Below are 20,443 nucleotides of genomic sequence, written 5' to 3'. Positions count from 1 at the left end.
AAGAATGGCATACGCGAATCTCGAAGGCCATCTTTTTACTGCCCGCATGCGGCGGAAGCTCCTGGAAATCGAAAATACGTCATAGAATTTCTTTCTGCGCTAAAGTATAGCGGATAATATAAACTGTGCGATGGTTGTTTATGTATTGCAACATTTATATGCAGTTCGGTGCAACAAGGCACAAAGCGAGTGTGTGCTGGTTATTATTTTAGTCATCGCGGAGGCCAACCAAACTCCCAAGTTCACAGATGGCGCCACCCACCATCCCATTTCAAAGTCGTTGCTTATAGTATCCATCCACCAGTCTTGTTCCCTTGTTTACATGTGTTGTCGGTCGTACGAGTTGCTACGATGTGTTTGTTTGATCGTGTTTTTGCGTTTGGTGTAATGAATTGTGACTTAGTTCGCGTGCACAAAAGTGCCAGAAGATAGCTTGTGTCTCGCTGCAAACTCGCGGTATGCGTGGTGCGCCAGGCAAACGTGGACCAACGATTTTCATGCCATGGAGTGCGTTCCCTTTGTCCGTGGTGGTTGTGGAGAGTTCGGTGGACGCCGCAAAGAAATGATGCGCATTATTAGCGTTCCGAAGGTCGTCCACTACGCAACTGCACGTATGCGGGAATAACTTTGCAGCTCCGGCAACTTGGAGGGCGCTTTTCGACCGCATCGTACCATTTAAAAGGTGAGTACAGGCATGCTGTGCTTGCTTCTCGTGTGTGCCTAGAGTGCCTTGCGGGCGCAAGAAATCGAACTCCCACGACGACATTGACTGTGCCGATGCTTGCTGAGCGTTGGTTGACATAATTTGCTTGCGCAAGTTTATTGGCTTAATGCTAAATTTAAAGTCTTGGTGAGCGCTTCCTTCCGATGAGAGGGATTAGGTTCGGCAACAGTCCTCATTTGCGCGAGCTGCCACTTTTCTGCTGAAGTTGGATAATAAAGACTCATCTGCCTCTTTACCTATTCTTACTGCAATGACGTTTCCTCTCTTACTTATGCTTCGAGGTTGTAAATGTCTGTCTAAGCGGCTGTTGGTTTGTGAGCAGTTATTGGGAAAAAGTATAAACACCATGCAAGTGATCTTTCGCGCGACAGCGACGCGATGTAGATGGCTGTCGCGCTCGCTCGTTCCCTACAAGTCGTACCCCATGCGAGCGGTCTTGCGCGCGACAGAGACGCGATGTAGATGGCTGTCGCGCTAGCTCGTTCCCTACAAGTCGTACCCCATGCGAGCGGTCTTGCGCGCGACAGAGACGCGATGTAGATGGCTGTCGCGCTAGCTCGTTCCCTACAAGTCGTACCCCATGCGAGCGGTCTTGCGCGCGACAGAGACGCGATGTAGATGGCTGTCGCGCTAGCTCGTTCCCTACAAGTCGTACCCCATGCGAGCGGTCTTGCGCGCGACAGAGACGCGATGTAGATGGCTGTCGCGCTCGCTCATTCCCTACAAGTCGTACCCCATGCGAGCGGTCTTGCGCACTACAGAGACGCGATGTAGATGGCTGTCACGCTCGCTCGTTCCCTACAAGTCGTACCCCATGCGAGCGGTCTTGCGCGCGACAGAGACGCGATGTAGATGGCTGTCGCGCTCGCTCGTTCCCTACAAGTCGTACCCCATGCGAGCGGTCTTGCGCGCGACAGAGACGCGATGTAGATGGCTGTCGCGCTAGCTCATTCCCTACAAGTCGTACCCTATGCGAGCGACGACATTGAGAGCCGTATCCCCGGTGTTGCCGCTATGAGGGCAGCAAATACGCGCCAAAAGTGTGCATTATTAATTTAGTTTGCTGTGTTTTACTCAAAGGAGCAGCGTAAAACATTTCTTTAAAGTCTTGCAGTAGGTTCTTAACCTTGCACGTATGAAAATAGTCGTTTGCTTGTTCCGTGCAACAAGCGGTAGTACTCGCCTGATGTAGTACATCCAGTTCCGGCTTCGCGCTATTGTCTGTTCGCTCATAGCACTTCTGGGCGACGAGCGACGAATTCTAGATTTCCAGAACCAGGCGACAAAGAACGAGCGATATGTTCGCGCGACGGCCCGTTTTCTCGCTCAAAGCCGTCGCGCGTCGCCGTTGCGCATAAAATCTCCCTCATAGGGTTCGGGCAAAAAAATTTAAGCAATTGCGGCTTGCTACTACTACAGCTTACGTTTTGAGACAAGGTGTTTTGACATAACTAGAGATTACAAGGGAAAGTTGCTTAACCGATAGAAAAAAATGAATTGTTACGTAAACAAACATTTGTTTGTAATGTACTGTAGCTGTAGGTCTTAAAAATTTTATTGTCATGAAGAGGTCCCTATTATCACAACATTCATCAGTAACTTTGACCTTGTGCTTTGTTCCCACCCTGCAGTGGTGCAAACATTGTTTTTGTGACTTTTTCTGTGCTCCTTGCATGTGTTCACAATGACTTCTTTAAAGTGCCACTGCTATAAGTTAACACAGAACCTATCTTGCAGTGGCAAGGCCGTGACCAACAACAGTGTCCACGTCAGGGAGGAGCTATGGCTGCAGCAGCACTGTGTGTAATCGGATGGTCTGGTCAGGTATGACTGAAGTGTAAGTGTTTGCAAAAGTAGGATCTCGGTATCATTCGTCAATAAGTTTATGGACATATTACTCAGCAGTGCTTACTAAATAGGCTAAATATCTGCTCAACTTTATTCAACTTGCTGCTTATTTGTGTTTGTATACATTATGTACACATTACCTTGTTCACTTTAAAGCTAGATCTAACATGTCTGAGGTATATTTTTTCTTGCATCAATCACTTCGCTGTGCGTTACATGTTATTTTGCTTAGTACACATTATATCTACCTCTTTTTATTTTGTTTTATTGATTTGAAACTTTCCTGTGTTATACCTTTTATATCCACTTTTTTTTTTCGTTTAGGCTACACGCTTGTGCAGTTTCTGCACACATAAGGATTAAAAGTGTAATGGGCCAAATATGTCACAGGTCTAAGTATGCAGCATGCTTACCATTGTTTAACATTGGTATTACAATTATTGTGAGGGTTACTTGCACGAACAAGACTAATTGAAAAAAGTTGGACAAGACAGTGCACTAGATTTCAACTTACAAGCTTTATTCAGAAAACACGCAATGAGGCCCCACCTTATGCTCAAAAATATCTGCAGACAGATGCATAAATAAATGTGCCACATGGGAGGAAACCAAATGCACAACAAAGCCAATACCGCCCACCACAACAAGCCATTACAAAGCACTCAGCAGGTTCTTCTCAAGGTACAACAAACACTCCTTTATCAGTGAGTTCCAGTGAAGCAGTGCTTACACATTCATCAACAGCCTTTGAAATGCCAAACACCAAATATTTCCTTATCTAACTGCCTGCCAAACCATCTGAACACTTGCTTGTTTTGAAAACACAGGTAGCATTTACGAGCACATCTTCGGCAGTGGTCAGCCAAACGGGCAGTGCCTGCTAGAGCGTTTACAGCGTTCCGGTGCTCCCTAAGCCTCTCATTCAAGAACCTGCCCTTTTGTCCAATACAGCACGTTCTACAGGGAAGTGAAATCCTGTATACCACCCCCACATTGCAGTTAAAAAAGTGGATGACATGCTCCTTAGTGCATGTACCCTGATTCCCGGCGTTGCTTACCAACCTGCACATTCTTGCGAGCTCTAGTGGTGCTGAAGAAAACACCTACACTGCACTTGTTTGCCACGTTGTTTAGGTGGTGGGACACCCCATGTACAGATGGCACAGCCACAGGGCGCCCACTGGGACGTGCATTATTGCACCGAGCAGCTGCCAGATCTGTTTTTACCTCTTTAATGAGGCTCCCACTAATTGACACCAAGGTGTTATCGAGATACCCGGCCCTACATAAATGGCTCGCTTATTGCTGAGCGCTGCAGGAAACCTGGTGCACAAGATTTAACCAGAACAGCTCTCGGGCAGCTAGGAGCTATGCATCCTTTAACATGGAATATGCCAAACGGTAGTCGAGCAAGGGCTTCTTTTTCCTAAGAGAGTATATATAATAAAGGAAAGTATGATTTAAAATTATACGAATATCGAATGATTGCAGGCGATCATCTTCTGGCAACTCATGTGTGAACTTGAGTCCTACTGAACACTGTTCGAAAACACCCACAATGTTTTCAACAGCAAAGCCAGCACAACAAGAAAGTCATTGGCACTACCACATTGCCCACTAGATGTGCAGTAACGCATGTCCCAGTGGTAGCCGTGCAGTGCTGCCATACGTACACAGGGTGTCTCACCGTCTAGAAGAAAGGTGGCGAACAAGTTTGGTGTAGGCATTTTTTCAGCACCGCTAACGCTCACAAGAATATGCAAGTTGGTAAACATTGCCGGGCGTCAAGGTACATGCACTAAGGAGCATGTCACCTGCTTTGTTAACTGAAATGTAGTGGTGGTATACTACATTTCACTTCCCTGTGGAAAGTGGTATATTGAACAAACAGGTGCCTGAATGAGTGGCTTGGGGAGTACCGGAACGCTGTAAATGCTCTCACAGGCGCTGGCTACTTGGCTGATCACTGTTAAAGTACCCATAAATGCTCCCCATGTTTTCATAACACACCAGTGCTCAGTCAGTTTGCCAGGCAGTTATATAGGGAAATGTTTGGGGTGTTTTGCATTTCGAAAGCTGCTGATCAATGCATAAGCACTCCATCACTGGTACCAGCTGATAAATAAGTGTTGTGTCTTCAGAAAAATCTGGTGAATGCTTTGTAATGGCTTCTTGTGGATGCTTATCAGCTTCTATGTGCATTTCGTTATCCCCCTATGTGGCACATTCGTTTATGCATCTGTCTCCACATTAACTGAGCATGCGGTGGCCTGTTTGCGTGTTTCTTCTGAATAAAGCTTGTCAGTTGAAGTCTACCGCTTTGGCTAGTCCGACCTTTATTCCATACACCTTGTTTGTGCTAGTAACTATGTCACAGGAGCTGTGTCAACGCCAACTAGCCCAACCTTCTCCATTAATTTCACAATTATTTCTCAAGTTCCCAGAACAATGGACACGAGCTTGAATTTCTTTAAATGGTACATGAAGGCCAGTATTCACTGTGCTGTAAGTACTACAGCAGTGAGGAGTTTTCTAGTAAGCTTGCTTTCTTTACATTTTTTTATATTCTTCTTAAGCTATACCCATTCATGCAAGTAGGCATTGTGGCAGAGTCTGTGTCCAGTTGCATCGTTTCCGACTTTGTCTATACTGCATAGACCACATAGTTGGTACGTAGTTCAGTCTATTGATGCACTATCATTAAATAAGCATGCAGTTTTGCACATGCAAGATTGCCTGCTCGCTATTGCTAAAGCATTTGCTGGTTATTGCTATGTTGCTCATCAAGTGAACTTGATTTCAACAGCACCACACACAACATCTGCTTGGCAGTGGTGTAATTTTAATAGTGATTATCAGCCAACAAGCTCTAAGTCTACAGCTGTCCAGAAATAATTCTATTACTTTGGGTCTCTCCACATATTTGGTTAGCACAGTGGGCAGTTTTCTATTTATTCTGCTTGGTGCTGTTCAGGTGAGAATATTTTCAACTAGCAAGTACAAAGTGTAATGCTGTCAAACGCCTTTGATTACTGGGCAGATGAATTGAAAGCATTGTACGTAACCCAAAAAGTATTTTTCACAAAATACTAGTGTCATGAACAAGCATCATATGCACTGCAACTCATGGCTTTATGTTGGTATGCAGGTATTTCAAGTTAAGGGTGCTTGTGCATGTATTTTCCACATATTAGCTAATGCTTTAGCTATATGAAACTGCCTATGTTCTGGCTGCTGAAGTCAAACTTGTGGTTGATGAACCTGCTTGTTTTTGCTGTGCACTTACATTTCTGTTGTTTCTTAAGGGTTGTAGCCATGTGACAACTGATGTATTGCAGCAATGTCAAAGGTAGCTTCCACCCATTATTGCTACAGTGTGCCAACAGACACCTGTCGCCGTATTTGTGCATTTTCTGAGAACCAGCTGTATCCTCCAGGTGAAATTTGTAGTGTCGTTTTGAGTTTGCCAGTGAGTTCATATAACTCTTGAGGACAAAATTTACACAGTGAAGGAAGGGAGACCATACAACATGATCAGTGATGACTGAATATTTTGATAGAAGGAATAAAATTAACACTGAATGTGTGCTTATATTGTGCACAAGTTCCTTCAGAAGGAAAATGTGAGTTGTAATACAAAGGTGAAAAATCACAATAAACAGTATTTGCGTAAAAAAAGGTGAATAGTCAGACTAATTTCTATCCCTTGTCATCTAGAAAGGACGCCTTTTTTCATGCATTCATAATGGGGGCTTGCTGACACGTCTTGTGGTATGCCTCTCTGATTTCTCTTGTCAATTTTTCACCGTGGGTGGAAATAGATAAACTAATTTAATCTGGCCTCAAGCCCTATCGCGGCAATGCACGGCCAAGTCAGACGAGCATGCCGGTCTTCTCAGTAAAATGTGGTGATTTCTTTGGTACATATTTAGTTCCTGGCCTGTCAGCTTCCTAACATTAGAATGCAGTACACTGCCCCTAACACGCACTAGACATATTTCGTAGTATGTTTAACCAAGCGTACCTCGCTTGCCTGCTCGCTTTTCTCAGTTCACCTGTGGATTGTGCTGCATACCTGCCTACTTCATTTTTTTCGCTCGAAATATGTGTGCATAGCATTCCACAAGCGCATTGAGAAAGGCGTCCAGACAAGGGAGATTTGTATAAATTACCACTAAATGTCTTGTGTCCGTCATTAGTAGTGTAGTCTATGCCTCTGTTCATGTGTATGTTTGGTCAAATGTACAGGGTCGTCAACTCTTGGCACGAACACGACTCAGCGTGACCACGCCCCGCGGAGTGCCAGCGTGCATGGCGCAGGGGGGATGTGGAGCTTCGTGTCATCTGCTAAAGTGCGGGAGCACGCCATGCTTTAGCGGATGACACACGACATGAAGTCCCACCTCTAAGCCCCTGTGCGCCTGCGCCGCTTAGCTCCGTTGCACAGCCATGCCATGCGCGCTGGCAATCCGCGGAGTTCGGCCACTCTGCACCATCTTCGTACTAAGAATGGACGGTCTTGTACATGGGGCAGACTGGCCGGTGTATAAGCATGTGCCCAGGAGAGCACCATTATTCACTCAAGGGACAAGCATGCTCATCCCACTTGACAATGCATTGACACAACTGGTGATGTACGCCAGATTTAGATTGTTCATCTCTTTTGTTTACTTAAGGCAACCGATTGATCAACAATATCACTGAGGCATACCATTTAAAAAAGAGGGACATCTGTCAGCCAGTACTCATTATGATTGCATTACAAAGAGGAATACTCTCTAAATGACACAGAATAGTGATCACTCTGTGCTTATTTGTTCTATTTTTATGCAAGTACTGTTTATCATGATTTTATACATTTGTATTGCAACTTGTGCCCTTTGTTTTAAAAGATCGCTTGTGCAGTGCAAGGGCACACGCAGTATAAATATTATCTTTAATTTTTGCATCAAAATTAATGTTGAATTGGTAGTTTTCGTGTCTTGTTGTCTTCTTTCTGTCCCTTGTGTCACTCAAAAGGTAAACATTAACGTACACCAACTTTCTTAATTACTTGCCCGTCAGTGTTGATAAACATGAAATGTTGTTTTCAGCCAGAATATTCTTACCATTTCTCATTTCCGGTCAGCATAGTGCTAATCCTTTGGCTTTTTATAAAGCGTGCTAATATGTACTTCTGATTAATGCAAAACTTAGTTCTAGTTGGTGGTAGCTGAACTTGGACATCATGACAAGTGCAAGGGCACACACACACACAAAGAGACACAGTCTGAACGGGCGCTAGACATCAACTGAAGGGCTTAATGACAAAAAGCAGCAACGCACATATTGCGCAAAAACCTACAAAAAGATGTAGAAGGTGCAATTGTCCCTAAAGAGAATTCCGCTGCCGCTGTACTAGCGCTGTACTGTTACAACAAACATTTCAAACCTGGTCGCAGTAAAAGGAGCGTGCACACCAAGTTCTGAAGTTTGAAGTTGTGACGGGACTTGGCGCATTCATTGCTGCAGTTTAGTCATGACGAAAATATAACTGCTGAGATCAGTGAGTGGTGCGAGTGGTTTTCAGAGCCCACAAAAGAGTTCACTTGTTTTCAACCATGCAAGGGTAATCATACTTTCAAGGCATGTCTCCAGAGTTCTTTAGAACAAGGCCATGTAGTGTGTGATGGTGGTGGATTTTGGAGACTGGCGCGCGTAGGTCTCTAGGTAACATGTGCTGCACTGTTCTCCGTGTGACACTGCAATCTTGGAGGCCTTGACGTCACTCGTTCTTGCACTGTTCTCTGCATGGCGGTGTGCCTATTTGAATCAATTGTTTCGCTTTCTCTGTTAATTTCATTATTGAAAGGTTAGACTGTACGAGATATCAGTGTTTGCTGCCCTTAAAATGGAAAAATTTTATTAGTTTATACCTTTACACAAAAATGAATTTCTTGGTGAGGTTGGGTTTAACCCCAGTTTCTTTTAAAACTTGTTCGAGGGGCAGAAATTGGAAATTATAGAGTTGCATCAGAAATTGACGGACCTAATTAACCTATATCATATTGTTTTATACAAGTGCGTTTTAGTGTTAAGAATACTGCTCAGGAAAAAAACACTTCATATCTATTGCAGGTACAGATTGGTGTGGGATTTGTGATGCCACTCGACAAGTGGCATTACATATTCAAGTCTGCTTCCGACGGAAAGTGCCCATTAGAGGTGGCATGGCACCTGTGGACACCAGTGCAAGCAGGTGAAAGCAGCCTGACTAGACAGGCCTGCCGAACAATGTGCCGCGCATCTGGGAAGCTTCCGGCAACACCGGAGAAAGTGGCTGCTTTGAAAAGTAAGTCAACAGTCACCTCATTTAAGAAACATAACTGCATATCTGCAAGTTATCTGAATGAGTTAGCATTACATGATGTATACAGAGCGACAAGAAATGCCAAAGCAAGAATGAGGCAAGTGCCTATATATTATATCTTTTTCTTCTGCTGTATATGCACTGTGTCTCGACACACAATTTGAATGTCTCTGTGCGTATGAAAAGCAGCACAAGATAATTTCGGGATATGGGTTTCCTGCGAAAACCGCCCACAAAGCTTCCCCCATAATCAGTTTCAATTAAAAACAATCAAGAAAGTCGGGTGGCTACACGAGCGGTTAATTTTGACAGGACCTTAACAGCTTGCATTCACCTGCTGCTCATTGTCTTAACAGAAGTGAACATTTAAGCACCTCATTGTCTTTGAAATTTCTAATGTAGACTTGGCATGCGTTATTGTAGCTTTTCACGCTTCAGCTTTCATTTCACTTTTTTGAAATAATGCTTCCCAAGAAAATTGGGTTCCGACACAGCTTGGCAAATTGTATGGTCTAAAAGAAGCTTTTTAAACCACTGCCTTCTTAAGTGTTGACTGTGGTCACCTGATGTGCTGCTTTACAATCTGCAGCGTTCACAGCCATGCAATTTCAAAACACTATTCTCATTATTGGGATGTAAAGTTATAAACAGGGATAAAGTGCCTCAGAAAGGGTAGCCAACGTTTCGTTAGGAAGACCTATCTTCTCAAAGGCTGCCTCGTCATCCCCGGCATGTTAGTTTTAAAGTGTTAGTGGAGTGACGTCACATGCAGTTGTCGAGAGTGGCTGGTTGTAAAGGGAGAGACTTGAAGGAGAATGAGCGCAGTCACCTGATGTCTGTAAGCATGATTCCTAAGACGTATGAACAATAGTGGGAGTGGGAAGGCGGGGAGAAAAGGAGAAAAAAAGACACCAAGAGGGAAAGAAAGAACAAGAAAAGAAAAAGAAGGGCAAAGGAAGGTGTTGGGGAAGCAAGAGGTTAGGGAGCATTCAGGGGTGTCTTTGGCAGCATGTTCTTGTGGCTTTAAAGGAGCCGGTGAGGCGGTCAGTGCTCGAGTAACAAAAACAACCCGAAAAGACATTAGTTGAAAGAATGACTTGAGTAGCATAGCAGCAATGCGTCGGATAATTTAGAAGGAGTTAAGATGGCAACAAGGAGTCCGGAATGCAGTGCATAGGGCAGCTGGAAGGCAGCGGCATGGTCTTTCTAGGGACGTTAGTCCCAGTAGCTCAACGTACGTGTCGTCACAGCGGTACACAGAAGTGGCGATACCCTGTGTGGCTGAGGCACCGAAGAAGGTATCCTGGCGCCTGGGACTTTGGAGTGTGTTGGTGAGGGTGTTTCGAAAAAATATAATAAAGAACAGACAAATATAGGGGTGAACTGAAACTGGAATAACAAATAAGAGGGTGGCATGAGCAAAAGCGGGCGGAAGCAGATGTACATGGGAAAACATATTTATGCGAACATATTCATGGGGATTCTACAGACTTCCTATTGCGCTGCACTGACAGGCCCCACACATACCTACGATACATAGATGACATATTCATAATATGGTGACATGGTCAAGACAGCCTAGATAAATATGTAGGATTTCTAAATTCTTTTCACCCAACAATAAAATTCACATCAAAATCTTCAATGGAGCGCATAAACATTCTGGACACAACAATATACATTGACACTGGGACACTAATGACAATGCTGTATGGAAACCTTTGACAAACAACAGTACCTAGAATATACAAGCCACCATCAAGCCACATTGCAAAGAAGGCATCTTTAAAGGCCAAGCACATGGCTACGTCACATGTGTGTTGAAAACCAAGACTACAAGATAGACTTGATCACCTTAAAGAAACCCTATCAAACGGGAACCACCCAAAGAGTGCCCTTCAGAAAGTCTGCACCAATGCAACCAAACCTGACTGAGCCGAGGTGCTCAAGCCCCACCCTAGGATCACAAGAACAGCGCCTCTTCTTACTACTAAATTCTCAAACACACTCCCAAACGTGAACAACATCCTCAATAAATACTACCCAATTCTCGCCAGCAACCAGAAACAAGATTTTTCCCGCCCTGCCCAGAGTAGTCTTGAGATGCAACACTATAATATTAAGGATATTCTTGTACGTGCCAAACTAAAAACAACAACGAAGTTGGGAACCAGTCCCTGTGGCTGCCCGGGTGCTCTACATGCAAACACATTTAATCTACTACTACAGTAATAAGTACAGCATCAAATTACTTAAACAAGGTAATTTCGAGTTTCATCTGCACATCAAGCAATGTAGTCTACTGTCTAGAATGTGCCACTTGTAGCAAATAATACATAGGTGAGACAGGACAAAAAATTCATAAAAGACTGAACGGTCATCGCGCAGATACAAAACAATTTACCTAAAGCAGTAGCCAGCCACTTCAATGAACATGTCATATGTGAAAAAGCAAGGCTCTATAGACTACAAATTTCCGCTCACCTCGCTAGAGGAAATATATGGAATCATACCTCACACACAAGTTTAAATGCCTACATCCAGTGGAAATCAATTTAACACATAGCAACTTAGAATCTTCAAAAACTTTAAAGCTGTAACTTAAATCGGAAAGCCTCATGTCATCAACCAAGGCACAAAACACATTGTGCCACCACCTAAACTTAATTCTTAACCTCACCTATTCCACCGTTTCTAATTTTTACCTGCTTACTACTCAATTTATTATATTCTTTCATGTTTTAATGTTTATATCAACTGTATGACCCCTTTTCCCATGTACACCTGCCTCCGCCCGCTTTTGCTCATGTAACCCTCCAATTTGTTATTCCACTTTCAGTTCCCCCCTTTTGTCTGTTTTCTATCATATTTTTTTAACACCCTCACCACCACAATCCAAAATCCCAGATGCCAGGATACCTTTTTCTGCGCATCAGTCACACAGGGTATCACCAGCTCTATATACCACTGTGACGACACCTGCGTTGAGCTACTGAGGCTGACATCCCTAAAACACCATGCTTCTTCCTGCCAGCTACCACATGCATTGCATCCCAGACTCCTTGTCGCCATCTTAATTTCTTACGCGTTGCTGCTACGCTACTCAAGTCATTCTTTCAACTGATGTCTTTTGGGGTGTTTTTTGTTACTCGCACACTGACCGCCTGACCAGTTCTAAAACGGCAGAAACATGCCGCCAATGACACTCCTGAATGCTCCCTAACCCCTCACTTCCTTAACACGCTCCCATGCCCGTCTTTTTCTTGTCTTTCTTTTTTTGCCTCTTGGCATGTCTTTTTTTTCTCCTTTTCTTTCGTTTCTTTTCTCGCCGCCTTCCTATCCTCACGGTCTTGTGCGCTCGTCTTAGGAACCATGCTTACAGACGTCAGACGACAGCGCTCATTCTCTTTAAAGTCTCTCCCTTTACAACCAGCTGCCACTGACAACAACTGCACGTGACGTCACCCTACTAGTCCTTTAAAACTAACATGCCAAGGCTGACCAGGCCAATTTTGACGAAGATAGCTCCTATCGAAACGTTGGCCAGCCATTCTGAGGCACCTCATCCGTGTTTATAACCTTCATACCACAGTGTGCTATTCCATCTGTCAGCCGCTTTCTTGATTTTAGAAGTTCTGATTATTGAAGTTTGTAAGACATGGCCTATCAGCACTTTCGGCATACTTTCAGTGATCTCATTTTATTTAAGCATAAGATTGAGGAAAGAACTGCTACACAAAGAAAGCACCTCGTACATTATTCGCATGTACGCTCTGATCTGCATAGCTGATCTTGTTCTACGCAAAGCATCCTAAAATTTTCATGCCTCTCTTCGGTGCCAAGAAAAGCAAGGTGCTGGGCATCTTGCGGAATTCCAGCGATTGCCGCCAGGCTGGATTAGAAAGGACTGTATAGTGTGGCTGTAACTGGCATTCTTCTGCCAAGATGCAATTGTTTTATGGATCAAAGTACCAGGTACTCTTGTAGTCGCATCAACACTCTGCTGAAGATTTCATTTCCTACAGAAATATGCTTTTTTTTAAACAGACGAGCATGAAAGATTGCCCTGTATTACGTTAACATGCTTCTTTAGGCTTTTTTACATTGAAGATGTAGGTTAGCTTAGCAAAGTAGCAATATGGAGATTGAAAAGTAGAAAAAAAATGGCAGATCCCATGCCCTGTGAGAATCGATGTACACGAAGCACACATTGTTTGCATTGATTGACAATAATTAACGGTGATGTTAGTAGCAAGTTTGTAATTTTTTCAGCGTTTAGTCCAATACGAAAGTGGCGAGTTGATGTTAAGCTTTACCTTGCATGCACCACTTCTGTTTGTCTGCATAGTCCGCAGAACACACAGAGAGATGTGTTTGCTTGAGGTGTTGTTGCGAGTCATTGTTCATAATCTCTGAGAGGGAATTGAGCGTTGTCATTGCCTCACATGACGCAGCGCATCATGGCAGAAATATTAAACTTTAATTGAATTATGAGGCTGTGCATACTTCAATTAGGTATTGTAATTGTATGTATACATAAGTTCGCGGTCTGCACTACATTTCACTGCATAGCGAAGACGCTCCTGTTCTGTGTGACACTTCTTTCAAGTCTGGGTGTCCTCGACGTCGAGTGCACGCCTTGCTGACGCGTGTTAATGGGCTCCTTCTACATACATGGCCAACACACTGTTGAGATTCCAGCTCAAAGCGCTCTCTTCAGACTAAGGACGATTCTAATGTTTACACTATCACAGCCCAGCGTCTGCATTTTTCTCGCATAGAAATTAAAACCAGCACAGTACGTGCAATACACCCTAACGGTGAAATGCTGGGGCAGCAGCGCCGGTCAGGATGTGCAGAGGTGAGCGCCATCTGGTAATGTTGCAAGAAATCCAACGGCATGCATGACAAGACCATAGCAGCTGCAGCGCCCGTAATGTTGGGAGAAGAGGCAAAAAAAGCTTCACTTTAAAACATTAGTTGCCATCATTTGCAGCTAAATAAAGCTTGCAAGCCAGCCATTATACAGCTTTTACATGAAATCTTTTATGCCTATATGGCAAATGCTAAAGTTACGACTTCCTCACCAACCGCATGAGCAACAAGTAAAGCTAACAAATGATAGAATGGACAAACCAGACAGCTTGCACCTTGCAGCTCTCCTGCATGCGTTAGAGACAGTGTAGCCAAATTGTGGTTCTCCGAATTTGACAGGAATTTGGGTGGTCGAAGAGCAGACAAATTATGCAAAATCAGAAGCCAAATATCCACCCCATGAGGCTTTGAGTACAGCTCCCATGTGTCTAAATTTTGCAGTTAAGCCAACCTCCAGATGAGAAGAGGCGTGGCTTTGGCAAAAAACATACAAAAATTCCATGTAAATCTGCAAAACAATGTGATGCATGTGTATGCATTCTCACTGCAAATAAACCTGTGCTGGCTTGCGCCCTGGGTTTGTGTGTGACATTTGCTGCATTTTGTTATCTGAAACTTTTTTTGAAGTGATAAGAGCAGATTTTCTTCATTCACTTATTGCTGGAAATCATTGGAAAAACAATTTACTTATATATTTATTGCACTCTCCTTTTAGACTGCCTGGAGAAATACATCAGTGACCATCCAATGATGCCACCTACACCACATCCAGAGAACCACCTTGCTTCCCTGCGAAAGCACCTTTGGAGCTTTCTTTTACACAAGCAGGACGCCAGGGCAAGCGAGTGGAAAAGTAAATACAGTACAAGTCCAGTGATGCTTTTTCAATAAAGTGTGATGATATGCTACGTAGTATGGTGCTTTACAGATTGATTCGTTATGGCATGAAAATAGCCGCATCTTGGCAACATGTATATACAGACTGTACACTTCATAAGACTCAACATCACATATAAAGATAGCCCGTCATGAGCTTCCGTATAGCAATGGCTGCTCCTTCAATTCATCACACAACTTGCCTTTGACGTGCTGCGCCCACGATGATATCCAACCAAGTGCCCACCGTGCCACCCATCACCCACCGTGCCACCCATCACCCACCGTGCCACCCATCACCCACCGTGCCGCCCAGCACCCGCTGTGCCCAGCAACCAGCATGCTGCCCAGCACCCACCATGCCACCCGTCACCCGGCATGCCACCCAGCACCCACCGTGCCACCCGTCACCCGGCATGCCACCCATCACCATAATCCACCATGATGATGGATGATGGATTCCACTATGCCCAGCATCGGGCAAATTTTCAATAGGGCTGTTCGACCTGGGCCGACCATTAAGGTGGTACAATGTCTCACAGCTTCCACGTAGCGTTAGCTGTTCCGAGGAAAGGACTGGAGCATGTGGGTCGATCGCGAAGTTGCACTTCCATGTAACACATCGTCTCAAAGCCTTGGCTGGCGCGAGGGACGAATGCGAGTAGCTGGCACGTGACGCACCCGCCAAGCATATAAAGGAGTCTGGTTTTCTTTGGAACGATGAATGTGCGCCTGCGACTGCGGCCTATTGATCAGAGCATTGTACTTCTGTGCTGGAGGGCAGACGTTTGATTCCACCGTCGGCCTTGCATTTCCTTTAATGGAAGAGACCTGGAACTAAGCAAGGAACGAACCGACCTACCAACCTATCATAAAGAGCCTTGAATGAGGCAAAAAAAAATACTTTGCTTTAACGTAACACTGTAGGGTAACGTCACGGCGCCTCACATAGCGTACCGTAGGCCTTGTATTTATTCGGAAAGGCAAAGGCCAAGCGGTGAGCGAAGTGGCGGCCACGGACAAGTTTGGTTTTGGTTTCAGAGGATGAGCCATGAATCGAGCGGCAGTAGCCGGTCGGTGCGGAAAGCGCGTTGCATTCGCGGCTCGCGACTCTAACTACAAACCACAGTCTCCTAGATAACTTCTGTGCCTGTCGGATGACCGAAAAACGGCCGTCGTTTGTGGAAATGCCACATACTTAGGGTGAAAATGAGCATATTGGGGGTAGTGGCAACACTCACCAGGCGCTAGGCGACCAGGGCATGGCGTTACCGCAGAGTAGCGGCAGCAGACCACCAAAGTTATTTGCACTCTTCACATAATAATGATATTGAGTAGCGGTTTCGGGTGGCTCAAGTGCCGTGCCTGTGTGGGGTGACCTACCCGGAGACCTCAACGTAAGTGGCGCATCTCTGTAGAAATTCAAACAGCGGCTGGTATTTATTGATTCGCTATAGCTTCGCTAATAATTCGGCAATCAGATGTATGCTGCTGCTCTTTTATAGATGCACATGCTTTTTGTTGTCAGCAGCGAGCACCAAAAACGTAAGTATGCTCGATAAAACCCTACGTGATCGGCGCCACAGCCATAGTTCCAACTACGGCCGCTTTCCATTGGTTCACCCATCATCGGGCAGGAACAGAGGTTATATAGGAGGCTGTGTACAGGCATGTACACGACGCTGATGATGATGGCACGTGATGTAAGGCGTGGTGTTGAAAATGACAACAGAAAGGATTCCTTCCACTAGCCGCACTAACCATGACAAGAGCCTGGTTGAATCAGAATTGTCTTAAAATGATATTGGAGCACCAACTCCCTCTAGTGACACCTGTGATAACAGCGCTTACTCGCATCCAACTTTTTAAAATAAAAAAGGGCTACACTGTATACTAACCAAAGAAAGCATGGCTGAGGTGGTTTCAGATACTTTTCCTGTGCCAAAACGGCCCAAGTAATCGAAAATGCGGGCCATATGAAATCAGCGACGCCACATTGACGTGTCGAAGCTGAGTTGCCACCGAAAGATTTTGCAAGTGAGACGTCTCGCGTCGGGTCTCTCGACTAGAATTCAACTTTGCTCAGTCAAATGAATACTGGAAATTTTAGAAATAATAGAAATACTAGAAATGAATAATAGAAATACTAGAAAAGGAGGATATTTCGCAAACATAACCTGACCAAGTGTCGCTCTCAGTGTCCCTTTAAAAGCAGGGCAATCAATCGACCAATGTAACAAATTATCACTGTGTTTATTCGCGTAATTTATTTTCACGAAATCTTTTTACGTGCAGGTAAGCAGAGTCTAGAGCAATGGCATTCAAAGCAGCGTTGTTGGCGCTCCTTGCCCTTACGGCCCTTCTGAGTGCCATGGCTGAAGACACGCACGTCGAGAGGCAGACAACGGAGGGCCGTGTTCGTGGCAAGGTTGTGCGCAGCCTTGGCAAGATTGTGGAGGAGTACCGCGGCATCCCTTTCGCCGAGCCTCCCGTAGGCACGCTCAGGTTCCGTCCTCCACAACCAAAGGCACCGTGGGAAGGAACGTTAGATGCCACTGCAGGATCTACAGCGTGCCCTCAGGTACGTGTATAGAAGACTGCTATAATGTGCGACAGGGGCAGGTGGCTTAATATTGTTACGTGTGGAAAGACACGCGTAACAGGAAATCATGCAGCAAATCAAAAACTGACAAAAGGGGCACGTGCTTAGTATTGTCACATTGTAGTGTAGATGAAGGCTGCAGTCGCAAAAAACTGTTAATGACGAAACTGACTTTTTATTGGACGAACCTGTGCCCACAAAAGAAACCTACACTCAAAGCAGAACAATAGCGGCGAACACAGTCGGCGATCGTCGAAAATCTGATGAGTGGGTCAAGCGCGTCGGCTTTTATACATGAGTAATCGAAAGTACCAGAGAAACGGCTGGTGCCCGCGTGTCTTCCGGAAATTACTACACAATTCGCGTAGCGCATACATGCAATCAGATTACACAAAGTTCGGTGACACCAGACAACGGATAGACCCATCGATAACATTCCAGAAACTTCCAATACACACAGGTGCGCACTGCGCCAAGCAATGACATTTGTTGGACGATGAAACGCGGTCACCCCATCAAGATGAACAAGTACACGTTTCAGTACTTCATACCGCGGGAGCTCAATAGTAATAGAACAAGGAACGTCGCTTGAGCCAGCATCTCAACAAACGGACTTGATTTCATCAGAGCAGCAAGTGCTTTCTTTAGCCTTTATGTGCTCCCAGCTCGCAATCCCCCGCCATCAGTGCAGGAGGAGTAGGAGTAGAAAAGGCTTGTCTGACACACGCATATTGCACTCTCCTATTGAGTACAGGGGGAGTTAACTACGCGGACGTTAACGCTAAGGAAAGCAGTTGCTGCATTGACGTAATCAAGTCCTTGGAGGAAATGTTGGCCCCAGCGACATACCGTGTTCAACAAACTCTTGATCACTTCGACCTCATACCTCCTGGTCAGCTACTGTTTTGTTTGCATTCCGTGAGAGTCAAATTCATAGTAAACATTTAAATGATAATGCAGAAGAAAAACAACATGCATAGTAGACTTTTGCGTCCTTGTGGCGTCACAGCTTAAGTTTCAACGAGGAGTTTCTTTTTTGCAAAAAGTTCTATTGAACATTTTGGCGGCCCCTATTTAGACAACACACTCTAACGCTCTAACCCAAGGCACTGTGCGCTATTTTCTTTAAGTTTAAACTCAATCTGGCTTTTTGTTCTCCCTGGACGCCAGTAAAACATGGGCATAACGCTTGTAAATGCCGCATCATTCACACATACTTACTAAGCTTAGCATACGCATCAGACGTGCCAAAAGAGCTACAAATTTTAGATTGGTCCACCGCCAGAGTCTGTCTCAACTATGTTGTGTGGAGAACTTATAGGTCGATTAAAACGCATGCCAATAATTAACTTTTCATTTTATAGGGTAATACAGAAACAACGCCGTCAACTCACGAAGCTGGCCTTCCTTCTACGGAAACCTGAATAAAAGCGCTTGACATCAGACGCACCAGAAGACAATGACGCCATTCGTTTTCGTATTTCGTGGGCTTTCTACCGAGTCCAGCAACATTACCCTCATAAATGATAACGCGCGAAGAGAGTATTTCTTTAGGTGTTGCTAAAGACGAATACAGTCTGCGTCATTTCCAATCATGCCAACCTGCTTAAATGACCACTAAAAATTTGCTCGAATACATTTACGTACCTTGAAAACTCATCGAACATTAAAATTTAATCTGCCTGACTCCTGATGAAAACAAGCAATATATCGCTGCTGTAAGATGGATAGCCTGGCTAAAGTGTAACATTTATTATGAGAACCTTTAAAGCGCAATAAAGACATGGCAAACCACACGACAAGGCTTTCACTCCAAATGAAAGGATGTATTGAAGAAGCATCACAACTATGCACATATAAGTCAGCGCACATACCAAACAAGGCACGGAATGAAAATAAAAACGATACACCGATACTTACACGCTAAAGACCCGAAAGCACAAATATGAAAATACATATGTGCCAACATTCGTGAAATGTTAGCACCACAAAGGGATGGCTTGACGCAAGCATCCCCTCTTTTCCTAATATGGAAGGCCTATGATAATTCTCGCGTGATTTGGTTAAAAAGCTTTAAACACAATCTCTGTCCCACATAAAACGGGAACGCTCCCACGCCCTCCGAAATGGACAACAAATGCCACATCCCAGATTATTTTATGACGTCTGATGATGTTTTATACGTACGGGGATACAATGACCAAATAAGCCTACGCGAACCTTGTGACAGCTAAACCGCATAGGTAAAGGTTATGCGTGGCTCTGCAGTCGCAAACACGAGAGACTAGCGGCGCCGGGGGAAGGCCAGTCAAATAGTGCCAAGTTGCAAACACGACACACGAGTGCCGGCGACGCGTCCCTAAGGTTTCCGCCAAATGGTTGTTTCGCATGGCGCGATTTTCAGTCAGCGACACAGCGAATTCCGTCGCTCAGCTACCGCCGCAACGTGGTGGGTTCTCCGCGGCCGGATTCCAACAAGTTGGTCATGCCGTCGCCGTGTCTCAGCGATCGGCGCGATGTGAGAAGGGCAATGTGGGAGGAAACAAAGCGCCGTCAAAATAGGCACTCTCCTGTTTTACGGCGCGTTGTTAGCTCTGTGGAGCAATGTCGCTCGCCTGTTTTCGTTATGTTTTAATAGGGCGTACCCCCCAGCGCCTGCGGCTCAGGAGCTTCATAGGCATTTTACGGCGTCTTACGCCTACACGATTCGTTTAAAAGAAGAAGCTGCGCGCTATCATGGTCGGGAGCGGACGCTACCTCAACATACGGCACGTGCCCACTTGATCGTCACCGTCGTCAACCTCCTCACCGCTACAAATTGTGCCAGCTGCTTGTACTTGCACACTCAATAGTAGCATGTTCTTCTGCAAAAGCAAATACTCCTCCAGGAAAGAAGTTGTGGCTTCCATAGTAACAACAAAACTAGAGTGTGCTAAATGAATCCACCCCACCGACGCTGCACGAGCCGCACGCTCATACTTGCGGTGTTGTGCAATGTCTCACTCACCGCATCTGCAGGCTACAGTGAAGTCTCAACGCTATTAAACATTAAAATATGGTGTACTTATTTTATTATAGACGAATAATAGAAAAAAAATCTAATATAGGACTAGTTTCCATGTTGCTTTTATTCAATGGTACAGGCATGGATAGTTCGTGAGCAAGGGGC

General features: G+C 44.9%; 1 protein-coding gene and 1 long non-coding RNA gene across 3 annotated transcripts in view; both read left to right on the top strand.

The window, feature by feature from the left end:
• Window positions 1-20,443, top strand: part of LOC135921438 (acetylcholinesterase-like) — a 145,589-nt gene that overhangs the window by 43,591 nt on the left and 81,555 nt on the right. For both annotated transcript variants that reach the window (XM_065455802.1, XM_065455801.2), the window contains exon 2: window positions 16,968-17,253. In XM_065455802.1, the coding sequence (XP_065311874.1) occupies window positions 16,987-17,253 (267 nt within the window). In that variant the 5' untranslated portion in view covers window positions 16,968-16,986. The remainder of the gene's footprint in view (window positions 1-16,967; window positions 17,254-20,443) is intronic.
• Window positions 342-14,797, top strand: LOC135921434 (uncharacterized). Its single transcript, XR_010570544.2, has 4 exons — window positions 342-682; window positions 2,462-2,548; window positions 8,690-8,903; window positions 14,512-14,797. It is a non-coding gene; the product is annotated as an uncharacterized lncRNA (long non-coding RNA).

This window comes from Dermacentor albipictus, chromosome 10, assembly GCF_038994185.2.
Source record: "Dermacentor albipictus isolate Rhodes 1998 colony chromosome 10, USDA_Dalb.pri_finalv2, whole genome shotgun sequence".
Taxonomy (NCBI): Eukaryota; Metazoa; Arthropoda; class Arachnida; order Ixodida; family Ixodidae; genus Dermacentor; species Dermacentor albipictus.
Note: the sequence above shows the minus strand (reverse complement) of the source record. Positions and strands in the feature narration are given on the sequence as shown.